We start from the raw sequence: 16227 nt of genomic DNA, 5'->3' as shown, positions 1-16227 counted from the left end.
GCCTGGGGAGGTCAAAAACGACGACGCCCCCTCGCCAAGGTACAGGAGGCCAACTAGGCCACGCCCACCACGCAGAGACCCCTTGAAGTCCACCCCTGAATACAATGTTTCCCAAACAACTGCAAATAAATTCAAGAACCTAAAAAACAGTAAATCCGTTGACGGCTAAGATCCCCAAATAAAAGATGCAGACAAAATCCGTCCTTGAGAAAGTTTATTGAAAACATATCACAGCATTTTCTGCCATTTTTTATTTTGCAGGGCAATGTAAACATAATTCACAAGACTTGAGCTCTTTTAAAACTCTCTCTATGCCACCAGCTCAACCCATCTGCTCTAATGCTTGTTAGCCACCGTCTAATGTTTGCTACTATTCCTTACTTGCAGCCAGAAACCCAGCGTGTAGCGCTGCTCAAAATACTACATTCATCGCGGTTTTATAAGATTCGTCAATCTGTCGAGCAAATAGAAATCAGCAGAAGCTTGTCAGTCAAATCCAGGACACGTCTTATCTATCCGATGTTCTTGATAGGATCTGTCATGTTTCTGCTGGACAGAGAGGTAATAGAATCATGCATCTAAGGCAGGGTGCAGAAGGAAATGGAATTAATGGACAATCAGATTGAAAAGCAAAAGACAACCCAAGGCAGGGAACCATGGAAACGCCAACTCCATCCTTCAACACTAGGTCCTGCTGCAACTGGGAATCTGGGTTCATTAACAACAGGGTAGATTCGATTCCAGATCCCTGTCTGTAAGAGATCGGAAAGCGAAACCAGATAACTTTCTCCCTTCTTACATTTAGCAAAAGAAATGTGATCTCTACCATCTTTGGATCCAGAATAAGGATCACAGACACAACCCCAAAGGCCAAATCAGAAATGTTTTTAATTAGATAGAAATCAAGACACTTACAGAGAAAGTTTGAAAGTCCTGGCAGATCATGATTTTTATCTATCTGCAGGGATTCTGTACTGATAAGAAATCGGTCCTTTCGAGCTACCGTGGACAGTCCAAGATGTAAATTAAACACCTTATTGTCTGCTTTTCAAGAGTTTGGCCGTGGGAATGTGGTTAGGGGGCATTCTCTAACAACCATTCACACAAGCGGATCAAAGCACATGTTAACAATGAATTGCATAGACAAACCAGCAGAAGTCCTAAGATCTTGCCGAATGCAATGTAAAGATTGCAAATTCTACTCTGGGCAGTACTCTTCAAGCATTCCTAAACACTTCAGCAAAACCTATTTTTCAAGTAAAAAAAGAAGCGAAACAGTAATCTTGACATTTCCAAATAAACATTGTTTTCCTCTAAAATTGCCCGTTTTATTCATTGTTCTTGGAAGAAGTGAAGAGTTTATACATATGTACAATGACATCATCAAACTGTTGAATTTTTTTGTTTGTTTGTTATGGGCTTTATTTTATTTTGAACTTGTTTGCACTTGTTGAAATGACCTGTCAAAAGTATGGCCATACCCCTTCTGTTGCTTTTTAAGACTATTGTATCTTGACTCAAAAGCTTCCTGTTCACGAGCTGTTTTATTACTTTACTTTACTTTACTTTATTCAAATTTCTATACCGCCCTTCTCCTTTCGGACTCAGGGCGGTGAACAGCCAAGATAAAAACATCTATACAAAACATCACAGTTAAAAAATAAAGTTAAAATAATTTATAAATTTGGCCCATAATTTAAAACTTGTCAATTTAAAATCAATATTAAAATTTTAAAACTAACCCTAAAATCAAGACAGACCGGCTAACTGGAAAAAATAAGTTTTTAGGGCCCGACGAAAAATCCGAAGGTCGGAGATCACTCGTATCTCTGGGGGTAGATTGTTCCATAGGGTAGGTGCCACCACAGAGAAGGCTCTCCTCCTGGGGGTCGTCAGCCGGCATTGTCTGGCCGACGGCACCCTGAGGAGGCCCTCTCTGTGGGAGCGAACCGGCCGGTGGGAGGCTATTGGTGGCAGAAGGCGGTCCCGTAAGTATCCTGGCCCTAAGCCATGGAGCGCTTTAAAGGTGATCACCAACACCTTGAAGCGCACCCGGAAGTCCACCGGAAGCCAATGCAGCTCGCGCAGGAGAGGAGTCACATGGGAGCGCCCCGTCGCTCCCATAATCCCCCGCGCAGCCGCATTCTGCACCAGTTGGAGCCTCCAGGTGTACCCCAAGGGGAGCCCCATGTAGAGAGCGTTACAATAGTCCAGACGAGAAGTGACGAGTGCTTGAGTGACCGTGCGTAGGGAGTCCCGGTCCAGAAAGGGGCGCAACTGGCGTATCAGGCGAACCTGACAAAAAGCCCCCCTGGCCACGGCTGTCATATGCCCTTCTAAAGACAGCCGCGCATCCAGGAGGACACCCAAGTTGCGGGCCCTCTCCGTGGGGGCCAATGATTCGCCCCCAATAACCAGCGATGGCGTCAGCTGGCTATACCGGGACCCCGGCAGCCACAGCCACTCGGTCTTGGAAGGGTTGAGTCGAAGCCTGTTTCTCCCCATCCAGACCCGCACGGCCTCCAGGCACTGGGACATCACTTCCAAGGCATCATTGGGATGGTCTGGGGTGGAAATGTATAGCTGAGTATCATCAGCGTACTGATGGAACTCCACCCCAAAACCACGGATGATCTCACCCAGCGGCTTCACATAAATGTTGAACAGGAGGGGCGAGATTATATTAAAGCTTATTCAATACAATTGAGGGCATAAGGACTTTAAATGATCCATGTGGACAGCAAAATTTACAGATTTAAGTACTGCTTGTTATGTGGCAGAGTAGACATGCACACTAAATAAAAGGAAACCTTTAATTAACCATACACCTCTCACCTGCCTCTAGAGAAGCAGCCAAATTCTTCTTCAGTGTGCAATTCTTCTGAGCAAAAAATTGAAAATTGCAAAAAACGTTTGACCCTCAAATAAATGCAAAACACAATATGCAACGTGGCTTTTTCTATCTCCCTTCCCTGGATATACAATATCCATTTTTCATTTCTACCAATTTTTCTCTGCAGAAGTATTCTTATTTATTACAAGTATATTCCTACCAACCTCCAAAATTCCAAGACCGTATCAAAGTTATATTTGGAAATACAAGCTTCCTCTTATCAGAATTCCAGCTTGATCATAAAAATGAACAATCAAGAAAATCGGTATAAAACGGCATTCAAGCAAATAGTCTTAAAAGCTGCAGTGAAAAAAAAAAAACTACTTAAACTACTTTAGAAAAAAACAGTAAAATGTCGTGAGCTGAATCTGATTCTGTTTATACAACGGTCAGTATCTGTTTGAGATGAGCAAAGAATGCTAAAGATGTTTTTTAATCACTAAAAAAAGTTTCTGCATCGGTGGACATGGAAGGAGATAAAGCAATTTCCAGCTAATTTCCTTAAAAGGGTACAATTCTATAAGACAGCCAAAAATTCTGTTTTTTTTTAGATTCAGCTGCAGAACTCAGTGTCTTTAATGAGTAAGGCGTTGCTCAAAATGACTCAAGTTTGGTTAGAGCAAAAGGTCAATCAGGACAGACCCGCAGATTCCTAGGAAATTTGCAATCGATCGCCAAGAATTTCTAGTCTTGACCAAGCTTGGTTGCTGCTTTCCTCTAAAAGCCTCAGTATTCCTCATCTGTAAAATGGGCGAAACCAATGCTTGCTTAGAAGCTGGCTTTTGTTCTGCTGTTTTAAAATGAGATGCATAAATCATCAAAGCTGTTTTAGTACTGTCTATAATCAGTGTTTCTCAACTACCGTGTTTCCCCGAAAATAAGACCCTGTCTTATATTTTTTTGAACCCCGAAATAAGCGCTTGGCCTTATTTTGGGGGAGGTCTTATTATTTTGGGGTACGTAGAGCACGACGGGGTTCCTCTTGCCATCTTACCTGATTTCTGGCTCTGTCTCCCTAACCCTAACCAGAGGAAATGGCGGAGAGCAGCTGTACCTGCATTTAAATATTTTCGGTGAGGGCTTATTTTCGGGGGGGGGGTGTTGGTATTTTAGCGCATGCACTCAAAAGCCCGATTGGTCTTATTATCATGGGATATCTTATTTTAGGGGAAACAGGGCAGATGCGTGGACGTCAGCTCCCAGAATTCCACAATCGGCCAAGCTGGCTGGGGAATTCTGGGAGTTGAAGTCCGCACACCTTAAGAGTGGCCAAGGTTGAGAAATACTGGCTTAGATTTTAGAAACCCAGATAATGATTTCGATTATGGTCAAGAAAAAGAAATCAGGAGCCCAGATTAAAGGATCAGGCTAATGTAAACTCATTTTATTTACATTAATTTCCTTAAACTTCCTTATTTACAATTACTTCCTTAATGTAAACTCATTTTATTTTTGATTTGACTATTTAATTTTCAAAGATCGTTTGAGTTGCATTGGCGTTTGCTGTGCCGGATTGTTCATTCACCCTACATGAAAACAGAACAGCAGCTGCTGCTACAGATTAGCGGGACTAGCCATCAATTCCATTAATCAGGGACTCTAAAGCAATGCAATTTTAAATCCCCATTTTAGAGCAAACTCATCTTGGCTCAGGATGAGGACAGCAAAGCCTCCTTTAAAAGATGGATGTAAGCGGGGGAAAAAATGCAGGGGTAAACCCTCTGAAGCTAGAACAGAAGAATATGTACAGGTAGTTCTCAATTTATGACCGTTTACTTTGCCAAAACCACACCACAGCAAACCCAGAGCAGTTAACAATGGCTGCAGAAAAAAAGTCCTAAAATCGTGATTCCTTTTATGACCGTTTTACGACTTATGACCATAACGGCAAGCCATAACTCAAAGACTGCTGCCTGCTTTTAAAACAGTGGGTTTAGAAAAGAATCTTTCTGATATTTAGATCATCCTCACTGCTATCTTAACTTTCAATCATCTGGAGGGGATCCACTCCTGGACTGTAAAGCAAATAAACATGTAAAAACAAAATAAATCTCATTTATAGAAATAACTCTGGAGAATGAAGCCAGCAGCCAGGCAGAGAGATCTACAAGAACGGATCTCCTAGCAAAACCGGGAGGATCTAGGACGTCTTCCAAATTTTTTGTTTTTTTGTTTAAAAAAAAACTTGGAAAATTGCACCACAAGAAAAAAAAAATATCGAGAGAGGAATCAGGAAACTTGCATTCCACCACAAAGACGGAAGATTTGGGGTCTGCCAAATCAGATCCCAATACGAAGTTTAAAAAAAAGATCACACATTAAAGAGAAGATCCGTTCACAGGATATATAAAAATTGTCTCTCACTCTCTCTCTCTCTCTCTTGGTTCTCCATACAGCTTCGGAACAAAATATGTTGTGGTTTTTTTTTCTTTTTTAAATTAAAAAAAATGGTCTCTGTATCGAAATATATAAAGGAAGGGGGTTCTTTTGCGGTGTTTCATTCTTCCATCATGGCCCAAACCTCTTCAGCTTTCTGATAATATTGGTTGGCTAGTCGGCCCTTCATCGCTTGCATGGCGTCTTCAGCAGCTTCCGTGAAAAGCTCTCCTGGAAGAGACAATGACAGGGGAAGACTCAATCCAATCGAGGGGGTTTCATGCGCCTAAGACCCCTGGCCATGAGGTCTCATGGGACCAGGAGTGGGTTGCTGGGGGTTCGCAGAGGTTCGGGAGAAACTCTAGCTAAGATTCTGTGCAGTTTGGAGAACCCCGAAATCCCACTCCTGGGCTGGTCCGGCCACCCTGTCCCTCCCCTCCCAAGAGTCCCCACGCAGCCCGTTTTGGATAGTGCAGGGCGCGCACGGAGGCTCAGGGAGGGCGAAAAATAGGCCTACTGGAAGTAGGCTGGAAAAAGGCCCGTTTCTGGCCTCCAGAGAGCCTCTAGAGCCTAGGGAGGCCGTTTTCACCCTCCTGGAGGCTCGAGAAAAGCCTGTACTTACCTGTGGATGCAGGTAAGTACAGGGCGCACACAGAGGCTCGGGGAGGGCGAAAAATGGGCCTACCGGAAGTTCGGGAAGACTGGGAACAGGCCTGTTTCCAGCCTCTAGAGGGCCTCTGGAGCCTGGGGAGGCAGTTTCCGCCCTCCCAGAGGCTCAAGGAAAGCCTCTGGAGCCCGGGGAGGGCAAACCACTACCCATCGCTGTGGTGCAGGAGGCCAACTAGGCCACACCCACCATAGCCACGCCCACTCAGCAATCGGGCAGAGAACCCCTTGCTAAAATTTTTGAAGCCCACCCCTGCATGGGAGCCCCCCCCCTTGGGGCCCCGGGCCAAATGGCCATGTTGCGAAGAATTTTAGAGGCTGGAATTCCCCACGGAGAAGCCCGGAACAAGCCAGCTTCGTACCTGATCTCTGCAGATCCTGGTCCAAATGAAATCCTCCCGTCATCAGCATCTCTGCCTCTTTGGCAAGGAGGAGATAACGAGGTTCATCCTGAGTGCCGTCGTACTCGCCCCCTTCGTCGTAATCGGTCATGTTCAAAGCTTTGTCGTACCAATGCAATGCTTCTTTCCAATCCTGCTCCCTGCGGGGAAAGTCGGAAAACAACAGAAGTCGACATGAACGGTCTCCAGACTTTGCTTGTGAGAAGGTCAAAAAACTTGATCATATGACATCACAGCCGTCATAAATATGAACCGCTTGCCAAGCATCTGAATTTTGATCGCATGACCATGGGGATACTGCATAGGTCACAAATTTGAAAAACGGTCATAAGTCATTTCTTTCAGTGCCATTGTAGCTTTGAATAGTCACTAAATGAACTGTTGTAAATCGAGGATTACCTGTACAGGATTACCTGTACCCTCTTGCGCGAGGTGGTTTTCCGGGTGCGCTTCAAGGTGTTGGTTATCACCTTTAAAGCGCTCCATGGCTTAGGACCTGGTTATCTACAAGACCGCATTCTGCCACCGATTGCCTCCCACCGACCGGTGCGCTCACACAGAGATTGCCTCCTCAGGGTGCCGTCAGCCAAAGAATGTAGACTGGCGACCCGCAGGGGGAGAGCCTTCTCTGTGGGGGCCCCTGCCCTCTGGAATGAATTACCCCCGGACATACGAAGGATCCCCGACCTCCGCGCCTTCCGTCGTGCAGTGAAGACCCTGTTATTCCAGCAAGCCGCTCTGATGATCTTAATTTGGTTTTAATGGGGTTTTAAAAATTGGTTTTAAAATGAGAGTTTTCAATTCGGCCTATGATTTAATTATTTTAATCTGCTTTTAAATTCTGATTTTTGTACATTGTTTTTATTATGGCTGTTCACCGCCCTGAGTCCTTCGGGAGAAGGGCGGTATAAAAATAAAAAAATAAAATAAAATAAAATAAAATAAAATAAAATAAAATAAAATAAAATAAAATAAAATAAAATAAAATAAAATAATAAAATAAAATAAAATAAAATAAAATAAAATAAAATAAAATAAAATAAAATAATAAAATAAAATAAATAAATAAAATAAAATAATAAAATAATAAACAAAATAAAATAATAAAATAAAATAAAATAAAATAAAATAATAAAATAAAATAAAATAAAATAAAATAAAATAAAATAAAATAAAATAAAATAAATGTATAGGGATGAACTACGTAAGAGTACCTGTCTGGCGCCAGGTTCACGCCCGTGTCGTAAGCTCTCGCGACAAGAATCATGGAAGGACGGTCTCCAGCTTCGGCTGCTCGGCACAAATACTCAAAGCCCTTGGTTCTGTTTTGCTTTGTGTCCTACAGAAGACGTGGAAGCGGGTGAAAGAAAAAAGAAGGCCGATAACAGAAAATATCTGTAGCTCAGGGTTGAAATGAGGGGGGTCTTGGGTGCTTTCAGAGCTTGGTGGTTTTCTTGCAGGCATTTCAGGACCCAACGAGGGAACATCATCAGTGCTAGAAGGGAGTGGTTTTGTGGATGGAGAAGGAGAAGAGGAAGAGAAAGGGGGAGGAGGAGGAGGAAGAACAGGAGGAAAAGGAGGAGAGGAGAGGAAAAGGAGAGGGGGAGGAAGAGGACCAGAGGAAGAGGACTATGGGGTCTTTGGTGGTCTGAGCTTGGTGGATTGATTGATTGGTTTGATTAATTGATTGACTAATTGATTGATTGATTGATTGGTTCGATTTATATGCCGCCCTTCTCCGGAGACTCAGGGCGGCTTACAATGCGTTAAGCAACAGCCTTCATACTTTTGTATATACCTGCTTAGTAGAGCTTTCGGGCCCCCCCCAAGCGGTGTTCTTTTTTTATACAAAGTCAGCTTATTGCCCCCACAATCCGGGTCCTCATTTTACCTTCCTCGGAAGGATGGAAGGCTGAGTCAACCTTGAGCCTGGTGAGATTTGAACTCGCAGTAATTGCAGGCAGCTGGTGTTACTTAACAGTGCTTTAGTCGGCTGCGCCACCAAGGCTCTTTTGAATTTTCTTGCAGATGTTTCATGACCCGACTAGGGAACATCATCCTTGCTAAAAGGGAGCGGGGCTTGTGGAGAGAAGGAGGAGGATGGGAAGAAGTAGAAAGGACGAGGAGGAAGAGGAGAAGACAGGAGGAGGGGGAGGAGGAATTTGTGGTCTTTGGTGCGCTCTGAGATAAGTCATTTTCTTGCAGACATTTCAGGACCCAACTTGGTAACATCATCAATGCTAAAAGGGAGTGGGGTTTGTGGAGAAGAGGAGGAGGAGGAGAACTGTGGGATCCTTGGTGCACTCTGAGCTTGGTGGTTCTCTTTGCAGAAGTTTCACTACCCAAACTAGAGAACATAATCGGGCTGAAAAATAATGTATGGATCTTTGCAACCCAACTATCTCACTTAGCAACATAAATTTGGGGCTCAATTGCGGTCGTGAGGACTGCCTGTAGTTACTGTTGTGGTTCTGTTACCTGAGCCTGTGTCATCGGCAGGAGAGGACTCCGAGAGTGAAGGGGAGGAGTTGGCAAGGCCTCCCTCTCCAGGACCCTCCTCTCTGGCAATGCCTTCGGTGTCCGCCGAAGGGCAAGAGATAGGGCCGGGGCTAAGCACGTCCACGCAGCCACAGGTGGACAGTAATGAGGGAGATGAGTCTTGGCTAGATCCTCGGCAGCGTCGCAGAGATAAGCGTGCGCAACAGAAGAAAAGGCATGCCAGAGATTAAGCTGAGTCACTGGACCACACCCCACAGGGTATAAAAGGGGGTGAGGTGGCCGGTCAGACTCTGTGATGGACAAAACTAACTACTATCAAGTCACATTGCATCTTTGGAAACAACGTTATCTGCCTTTGATTTATTTTCCGAACTGCACAATTCTTGAACTGTGTATTTTGTTTATGAGTAAAGTTCTTGGCAAGCAGCTACTGAGTTGCTGCCAAGCTTCTTATCGGAAGAATTGGTTGTCTGCCAGTTTATTTAACCCCCGGCTGTCTGTTTGTGTGCGTGTGTGAGACGGGGACAAAACAGTTACCTGTAAAATGACTTCTGCAAGTATGTGATGAGGTAGCTGAGAATACATGAGGCCCAGCCCCACGATGGCTTCCAGTTCTCCACACTCGGCTGCATGTTCCAGATGGAAGAGAGCTGAATCTTGGTCCCACTCTTGATCCTTTTCGCAAAATCGGCCAGCTTCGTGGTAACGAACCATGGCCAGGTGAACCTAATTGAGAGGAGGGAGGGGGGAAAAGGCTGTAATGGTACCTAGGAAAGACCATGGGAGACGGGTAGAGATGCTGCTTAGGCAGGGGTGGGCTGCTGGGGGTTCGCAGGGGTTCGAGAGAACCTCTAGCTAAGATTCTGTGTAGTTCGGAGAACCCTCAAATACCACTCCTGGCTGGCCCCACCCGCCCCTCCCCGCCCCTCCCAGGGGTCCCCATGCGGTCCATTTTGGATGCAGGTAAGTGCAGGGTGCATGTAGAGGCTCAGGGAGGGCGAAAAACGGATGTTCGGGAAGCCTCTAGAGGGGCTCTGGAGCCTGGGGAGGCCATTTTCTCCCTCCCGGAGGCTCGAGAAAAACCTCCAGAGCCCGGGGAGGGCTAAAATGCCCCCGCCCCATGGTGCAGGAGGCCGACTATGCCACACTGACCATGGCCACACCCACCCAGCAACTGAGCAGAGACCCCCTTGCTAAAATTTTTGAAGCCCACCCCTGTGCTTAGGGAACGATTAGATAAGAGGCCACTTAGCCCTCACCTTTCCAAGGATGGACTTCCCAATCTTCTTCTCCAGCTCCAGGCCATTGAGTCTCTGAACCTCTACCGCGACACAAGAAGGTCTGTGAATGTGAACTCGGGCGGCGTTGTAGAGATTCCATTTCTCCACGCAGACCTGGAAGAGAGGGGACGTCCATCAGATCTTTCAGTCCGACGTCCACGGAGATTCTCAATCATCCAAGTTACGACGGTCCCAAAGGTGCTTTTCCGAAAGTCAGCTGGACTTTCTTGTTGGTTTGTTTTGTTTTTTTCCTTGAAAATGTTTAGCTTCTCATTCAGAACTGGAAAAACTTCATGGGTGAGAACCAAGATGTTTTCAAGGGAGAAAAAACCCCCCAAGAAAGTCCAGTTGCCTTTTTTTGGAAAAGCACCTTTGGTTCAGTCTGAAGGGTTAAAAGAAAGAAAGCGAGGAGAAGCAAAAGAAGACCTCCTACTTCACATCTTCACCCTCTACGTTCTTCTCACTGAGCTTCTTCACAGCCTACTGCTGAAGTCCAGCAGCAGAAGACTTATCTGGCCAAAAATGGCTCCATGGTGGAACTCCAAAACTTCTTTCGTAAGTTAAAAAAAACGTTCACACTGAAATCTTAGAGAGCGCTTTTCTCAGCCATGAAATATGTCAGTGGTGGGTTTCTACTGGTTCGGCCCGGTTCAGCCGAGCCGGTAGTGATGATGGTGAGCTGAGAGCGAACCGGTTCTCTCTGATGGTTATTTTGCCCCTCCCGCCCGCCCCTGCGTTATAAATACCTTATATTTGGTCGTTTTTAGCCCAGCTGAAAGGTGCGGCAGAGCGGATTGACGCGTCTCAGCCGTTCTGTAATACACTGCGCTTGCGAGCAGCGCAAGTTTGGCGTGAGTGCGAGCGAAGAGCGTGCATAATGCGAACTTGTAGTAACACTAGTTGAAATCCACCACTCAGGGGTGGGTTCTAATTTTTTTTACTACCGGTTCTGTGGGCGTGGCTTATTTTGTGGGCGTGGCTTATTTTGTGGGCATGGCTTGATGGTCATGTGACAATTCTTTAGGATTTTGCAGAGGTACTAGTCTACCAGGCTTTTAACTGCTTGCAGAGCTGCACCGGTCTACCCATTTGTTTTTGGAGGCACCGGTCTACTCATTTGTTTTTGGAGACACCGGTCTACTCATTTATTTTTGGAGTCACCGGTCTACTCATTCGTTTTTGGAGGCACTGGTCTACTCATTTGTTTTTGGAGGCACCAGTCTACTCATTTGTTTTTGGAGGCACTGGTCTACTCATTTATTTTTGGAGTCACCGGTCTACTCATTTGTTTTTGGAGTCACCGGTCTACTCATTTGTTTTTGGAGGCACCGGTCTACTCATTCATTTTTGGAGTCACCGGTCTACTCATTTGTTTTTGGAGGCACCGGTCTACCACCACACTGCCTTTTAACACTGATCAGCTATAGGGCGGCCCTTTGAAGCCCCACGGCAAGAGTTTAAACAGTTTTTTTCCTTCTAGCCGATCAGCTGGGACTCGGGAGGCAGTAATAGATTGAGGGTGGAGCCAAATAAAAGAATAACGCAGGGGGTGAGCGCGGGGGGCCAGCTCCCGAACAAACAGAACCGGTTCGGTGACGTCATATTGTCACCGCTACCGGCTCGGCCGAACCAGGCCGAACCGGGAGGAACCCACCACTGCCACCACTGGACTACGTACACACATCATGTAAGCCGCAACTTGTTGGGTTAAGACAGACTGTCTGAATTCACCATGAACTGATCTAAGTAGACCAGATCAGAAAATGAACTCCAGCCAAAGACCACAATGACACTTTATTAAGATGGGCTAGGACTGTGTGTGTTTCTCAACCTTGCAACTTTTAAGAAGCGTGGACTTCTTCCAACTCCCAGAATTCCCCAGCCAGCCAGGAAGCCAGGACCGTACCCCTAGAGATTTTCATACGTGTGTGCATGCACCCATTGATACGTCTGCAGCGAGCGCAAAGAGACACAATCACATTGAGAGCACGCTTCACACCGGACACGTAAACAGGAAGAGTTAAAACTATTTCCAGTACATAAAATTTTCAACAGAATTGACAAAATGTGCATTGCAACAGCGTGCCGTGAGTTCTGCTCCTTGAGAACATCACAACAAGCGTCCCACAGGAGGGGAAGTTTGTTTTGTGACAATGCAAATTATATTTTACCCTCCACTTCCCTGCAGGCATCCCTGAACTAATCTGTATTAGGAAAGAAATGTGTTTTCAACAGCTAAGCATTTAAGCACATTCTCACATTAGGTACATGGTAAAAGGGAAAGGGAAAGGTTCCCCTCGCACATATGTGCTAGTCGTTCCCGACTCTAGGGGCGGTGCTCATCTCTGCTTCAAAGCCGAAGAGCCAGCGCTGTCCGAAGACGCCTCCGTGGTCATGTGGCCGGCATGACTCAACGCCAAAGGCGCACGGAACGCTCTTACCTTCCCACCAAAGGTGGTCCCTATTTCTCTACTTGCATTTTTTTACGTGCTTTCAAACTGCTAGGTTGGCAGAAGCTGGGACAAGTAACGGGAGCTCACCCCATTATGCGGCACTAGGGATTCGAACCGCTGAACTGCCAACTTTTCGATCGACAAGCTCAGCATCTTAGCCATGAGCCACCAAGTCCCTTAGGTATGTGGTAGGGAGCAGTGGTGAAACGTAAAATTTGTTACTAGCGGTTCTGTGGGGGTGGCTTGGGGGAGGGTTTAATGTGACTGAATGGGCGTGGCCAACTTTTTTTTAAAAAAAAAAAACTTTTTAAAACATTTTTTGTACAACCTTAAGAGGCTGCAGGAAAAAATGCTTTTAAAAGCCTCTGACGATCAGGTAACTCAGCTGGGATCACCAGAGGCTTTTAAAAGCAGTTTTTTTTCTACAATCTCTTCGGCGGAAGAGGTTGTAGAAAAAATGCTTTTAAAAGTCTCTGACGATCCCAGCTGAGCCGCGCGATCATCAGAGGCTTTTTCTTTTTACTTTTAAAAGCATTTTTTCGGCCGAAGAGGTTGTAGAAAAAATGCTTTTAAAAGTAAAAAAAAAAAAAAGCCTCTGATGATTGCACGGCTCAGCTGGGCATGGGGGTGTGCAGGGATTTTTGCTACTGGTTCTCCGAACCACCCGCTGCCATCACTACCGGATCAGGCGATCCGGTCCGAACCGGGAGCATTTCACCCCTGGTAGGGAGTCCCAAAGGAGCTAATATGGCCACTCTGGATTACAACTTTAAAAACATTTAAAAATCGCGATGCTGGTGCACACACTCCAAGTTCTGGAGTTGTTTGCCAAGAGCCCAAAACAGCCGAAGAGAAGAACAAGCCAAAAAACCCAGAGATAGAATAAAATCCATGCAGAATCACCCTTTTGTTCCTGAAACTCGGTTTAGCGGTCTCAGACAGTTTATTTCTCTAATAATTGGAAAGAGAAAGAATTAAACAGGAAGAAGGAAGAAGAAAGAGGCGTAAACCACGAGTGAAAGGTTCTTCAGCGATTCAGGGAAAACTAAACCATTTTGGTGAGCAGGTCATCTGGCATAAAGCAAACCCAATGTGATTTTTTTTTTAGGAAAAATCGGATTTCTTTACCCGAGCAGAACTTCCCAAGCTGTCTTCATCAGATTCATGTCTGCGGTTGCAGTTAAGATGACCCTAAGAAGGGGGAAAAAAAGAGAACAATTTAATTCAGATTTGAATGAAAAGCATTTGTAAAATCTTCATCTTCTAAAAAAAAAAAAAAAATGTTGGCCCAGTGTCAACTGGGAGACTAACTTAAAAATGAGGCAAGTTAAATATTTAAAAGATCTGAACGGACATTTTTGTGTTCCTATTTTTAAGCCAGGCCATAGAGAGACACTCAAAACACTGAGAAATGCTGTTTTTTCTGGTATGGATTTTGTCCTATATTCAGGGATGGGCTTCAAAAATTTTAGCAAGGGGTTCTCTGCCCAGTTGCTGGGTGGGTGTGGCCATGGTGGGCGTGGCCTAGTCGGCCTCCTGCACCACAGCGGGGGGGGGGGAGAGCTTTTTGACCTCCCCAGGCTCTGGAGGCTTTTCTCGAGCCTTCGGGAGGGCGAAAACGGCCTCCCCAGGCTCCGGAGGCCCTCTGGAGGCCGAAACGGGCCTTCCCGAACTTCCGGTAGGCCCATTTTTCCCCCTCCCTGAGCCTCAGTGTGTGCCCTATGGTTATCTGCATCCAAAACGGGCCACGTGGGGACTCCTGGGAGGGGTGAGGCAGGGTGGGTGGAGCCAGCCAGGAGTGGGATTTGGGGGTTCTCCGAACTGCAAAGAATTTTAGCTAGAGGTTCTCCCGAACCCCCAGCAGCCCATCGTTGCCTATATTATTTCTTATGGAGAAAGGAGCAGAAAGAAATGGATCACCAATACGGTGTGGCATTACACTCCTGTGATTTCAAAAAACAGGTTATGGAAACCGCTGGGCTAACCTCCCTCCTTGCGGTCTAAATAAAAAACAAGTTACAGGTAGCCCTCGTATGTATGAAATGGAAAAAGGCATTACTGTTCTGACCTAGGCTTCCCAAGATCATGAAGCAGACTCCTTGTCCTGACAAAAAACCCCTTTTTATTAAGTGACTGTGAATTCTTCTCATTCACGTGCAGCCAAGTCTTTCAAGGGAGAATTTACAGTCACAGATCTCATCTGGCTTGGAGAGCTGCCAGGCCGATATCTTCAAAACTTGGCAAGAAATCTCTGAGTCAGGAACCAATTAAGTGAACTAATTGTCTCCTGCAAGCTCCACTCCCCTTCGCTCCTCTTTATTCCCTATGGGAGGGGCCATCCATCTCTGGCTTTACTCCTGAGTCGACCCTTGTTCCTTAATTATTCCCTTCTCCTGGCAGCTCTGTGCATGCATACACTGAGAACAGGCTCCAGCTGTTCTTCTGCCCCACTGATGTCCGACTCCGAAGGCAGCTGACAACTGTCAGACGGCCCTGGCCCCATCTCTGCCTCCGACGCAGAGCACCCATCAGTGCCTTCCCCAGACTCCAAGATTGGCCCATGTTCCTTCCCAACCTCCTCACTGTCCGAGTCTGCTACCAGCTCTGCTGGCGGGCCACAACAATGACCTTTTCCCGGTGATCCATGTCTTCGTGATCACTCCTCTTCTCACTGGGGCATCCACTGTCCCCTCCATTTTCAGAATCCTAAGGATAAAAACAGGGGAGAAAAACAAGACTTTTCGGGTACCCCTATTTTATAGACGGAACTTCGTCGTTCTCTATGAGTCCTATCGAGTTGGGAACGGTATTATAAATCCTTGTGGGTTGAGATCCTCCAACCCAAATTAGGAAGCAGGATTTAAATCATGGGGGACCCAGCTCTGCCCTTCTAGATTATGATGGGAAATTTCACCCAGTAATATCTGAAGGATGTGAAAGTTTCGTTTTCTTCCGTTGGGAAGGACCATCAAAGCAGCCCATCATTCTGGTCCACCTGGAGATGATGGAACTGGTCCTCCATGCATTGAGTAATGGAAACGCAAGAGGAGAGCATTATTTGAACATCACAATGGAGAGAAAGGTCTGTCTTGATATCACACTACAGTAGAGGTCTCCAAATTTGACATCTTTAAAGACTTGTGGACTTCAACTGGTTAAGCACGGTTAACTTCTAATAACTGGTTCACTTCCACTTAAACATGGCTGGCTGGGAAATTCTGGGAGTTGAAGTCCACAAGTCTTAAAGTTGCCAGTTTTGGAGACTCCTGTAAAGTTAGAGCATCTTAGGAGGTTAAAAAAACCCAGCTGATTTTTGTTTCCATCAACCCAATAGTTGCCTTTTCCAGGACCCTAAACCATGGCTTGTTTCAACCACCATTTTAATGAGCAAATTACAGTTTGTGTGGCTGACAAAAACCCTGCCTTATAAGCACCAGGGCCTCAATGTACGCATTATTCTAAACCCAACCCAAACTCTTCAGGGCCAAGCATAATGTGCGAATCCAGGTAGGTCTACTAGGAACTTACCCGCTGATTATCAAGGCCTTCGTGGTCTTTGTGAACCAAATTGTCGACTTCATTAAAGACAGGCCAATCTAGGTTAAAACAAAGAAGGATTTCACTCTTTAAGCAAGGATGTCATGGAAGAGTTGCAAGTC

General features: G+C 45.7%; 1 protein-coding gene across 4 annotated transcripts in view; it reads right to left on the bottom strand.

Annotated features, from left to right (window-relative positions):
* Positions 1-201: 201 nt before the first annotated feature.
* The window catches only part of EEF2K (eukaryotic elongation factor 2 kinase), a 42084-nt gene continuing 26058 nt past the window's right edge, over positions 202-16227 (bottom strand). For all 4 annotated transcript variants that reach the window (XM_087878533.1, XM_087878532.1, XM_034438810.3 and 1 more), the window contains 8 exons: positions 16097-16164; positions 15197-15274; positions 13697-13759; positions 10095-10229; positions 9373-9561; positions 7551-7675; positions 6298-6476; positions 202-5500 (listed from right to left, as the gene is read on the bottom strand). In XM_087878533.1, the coding sequence (XP_087734659.1) occupies positions 5391-5500; positions 6298-6476; positions 7551-7675; positions 9373-9561; positions 10095-10229; positions 13697-13759; positions 15197-15274; positions 16097-16164 (947 nt within the window). In that variant the 3' untranslated portion in view covers positions 202-5390. The remainder of the gene's footprint in view (positions 5501-6297; positions 6477-7550; positions 7676-9372; positions 9562-10094; positions 10230-13696; positions 13760-15196; positions 15275-16096; positions 16165-16227) is intronic.

The sequence above is a fragment of the Pantherophis guttatus genome, chromosome 14, assembly GCF_059756535.1.
Source record: "Pantherophis guttatus breed Tessera chromosome 14, ASM5975653v1, whole genome shotgun sequence".
NCBI lineage: Eukaryota > Metazoa > Chordata > Lepidosauria > Squamata > Colubridae > Pantherophis > Pantherophis guttatus.
The sequence above is the reverse complement of the archived record's forward strand: the minus strand, read 5'-3'. Positions and strand labels throughout refer to the sequence as shown.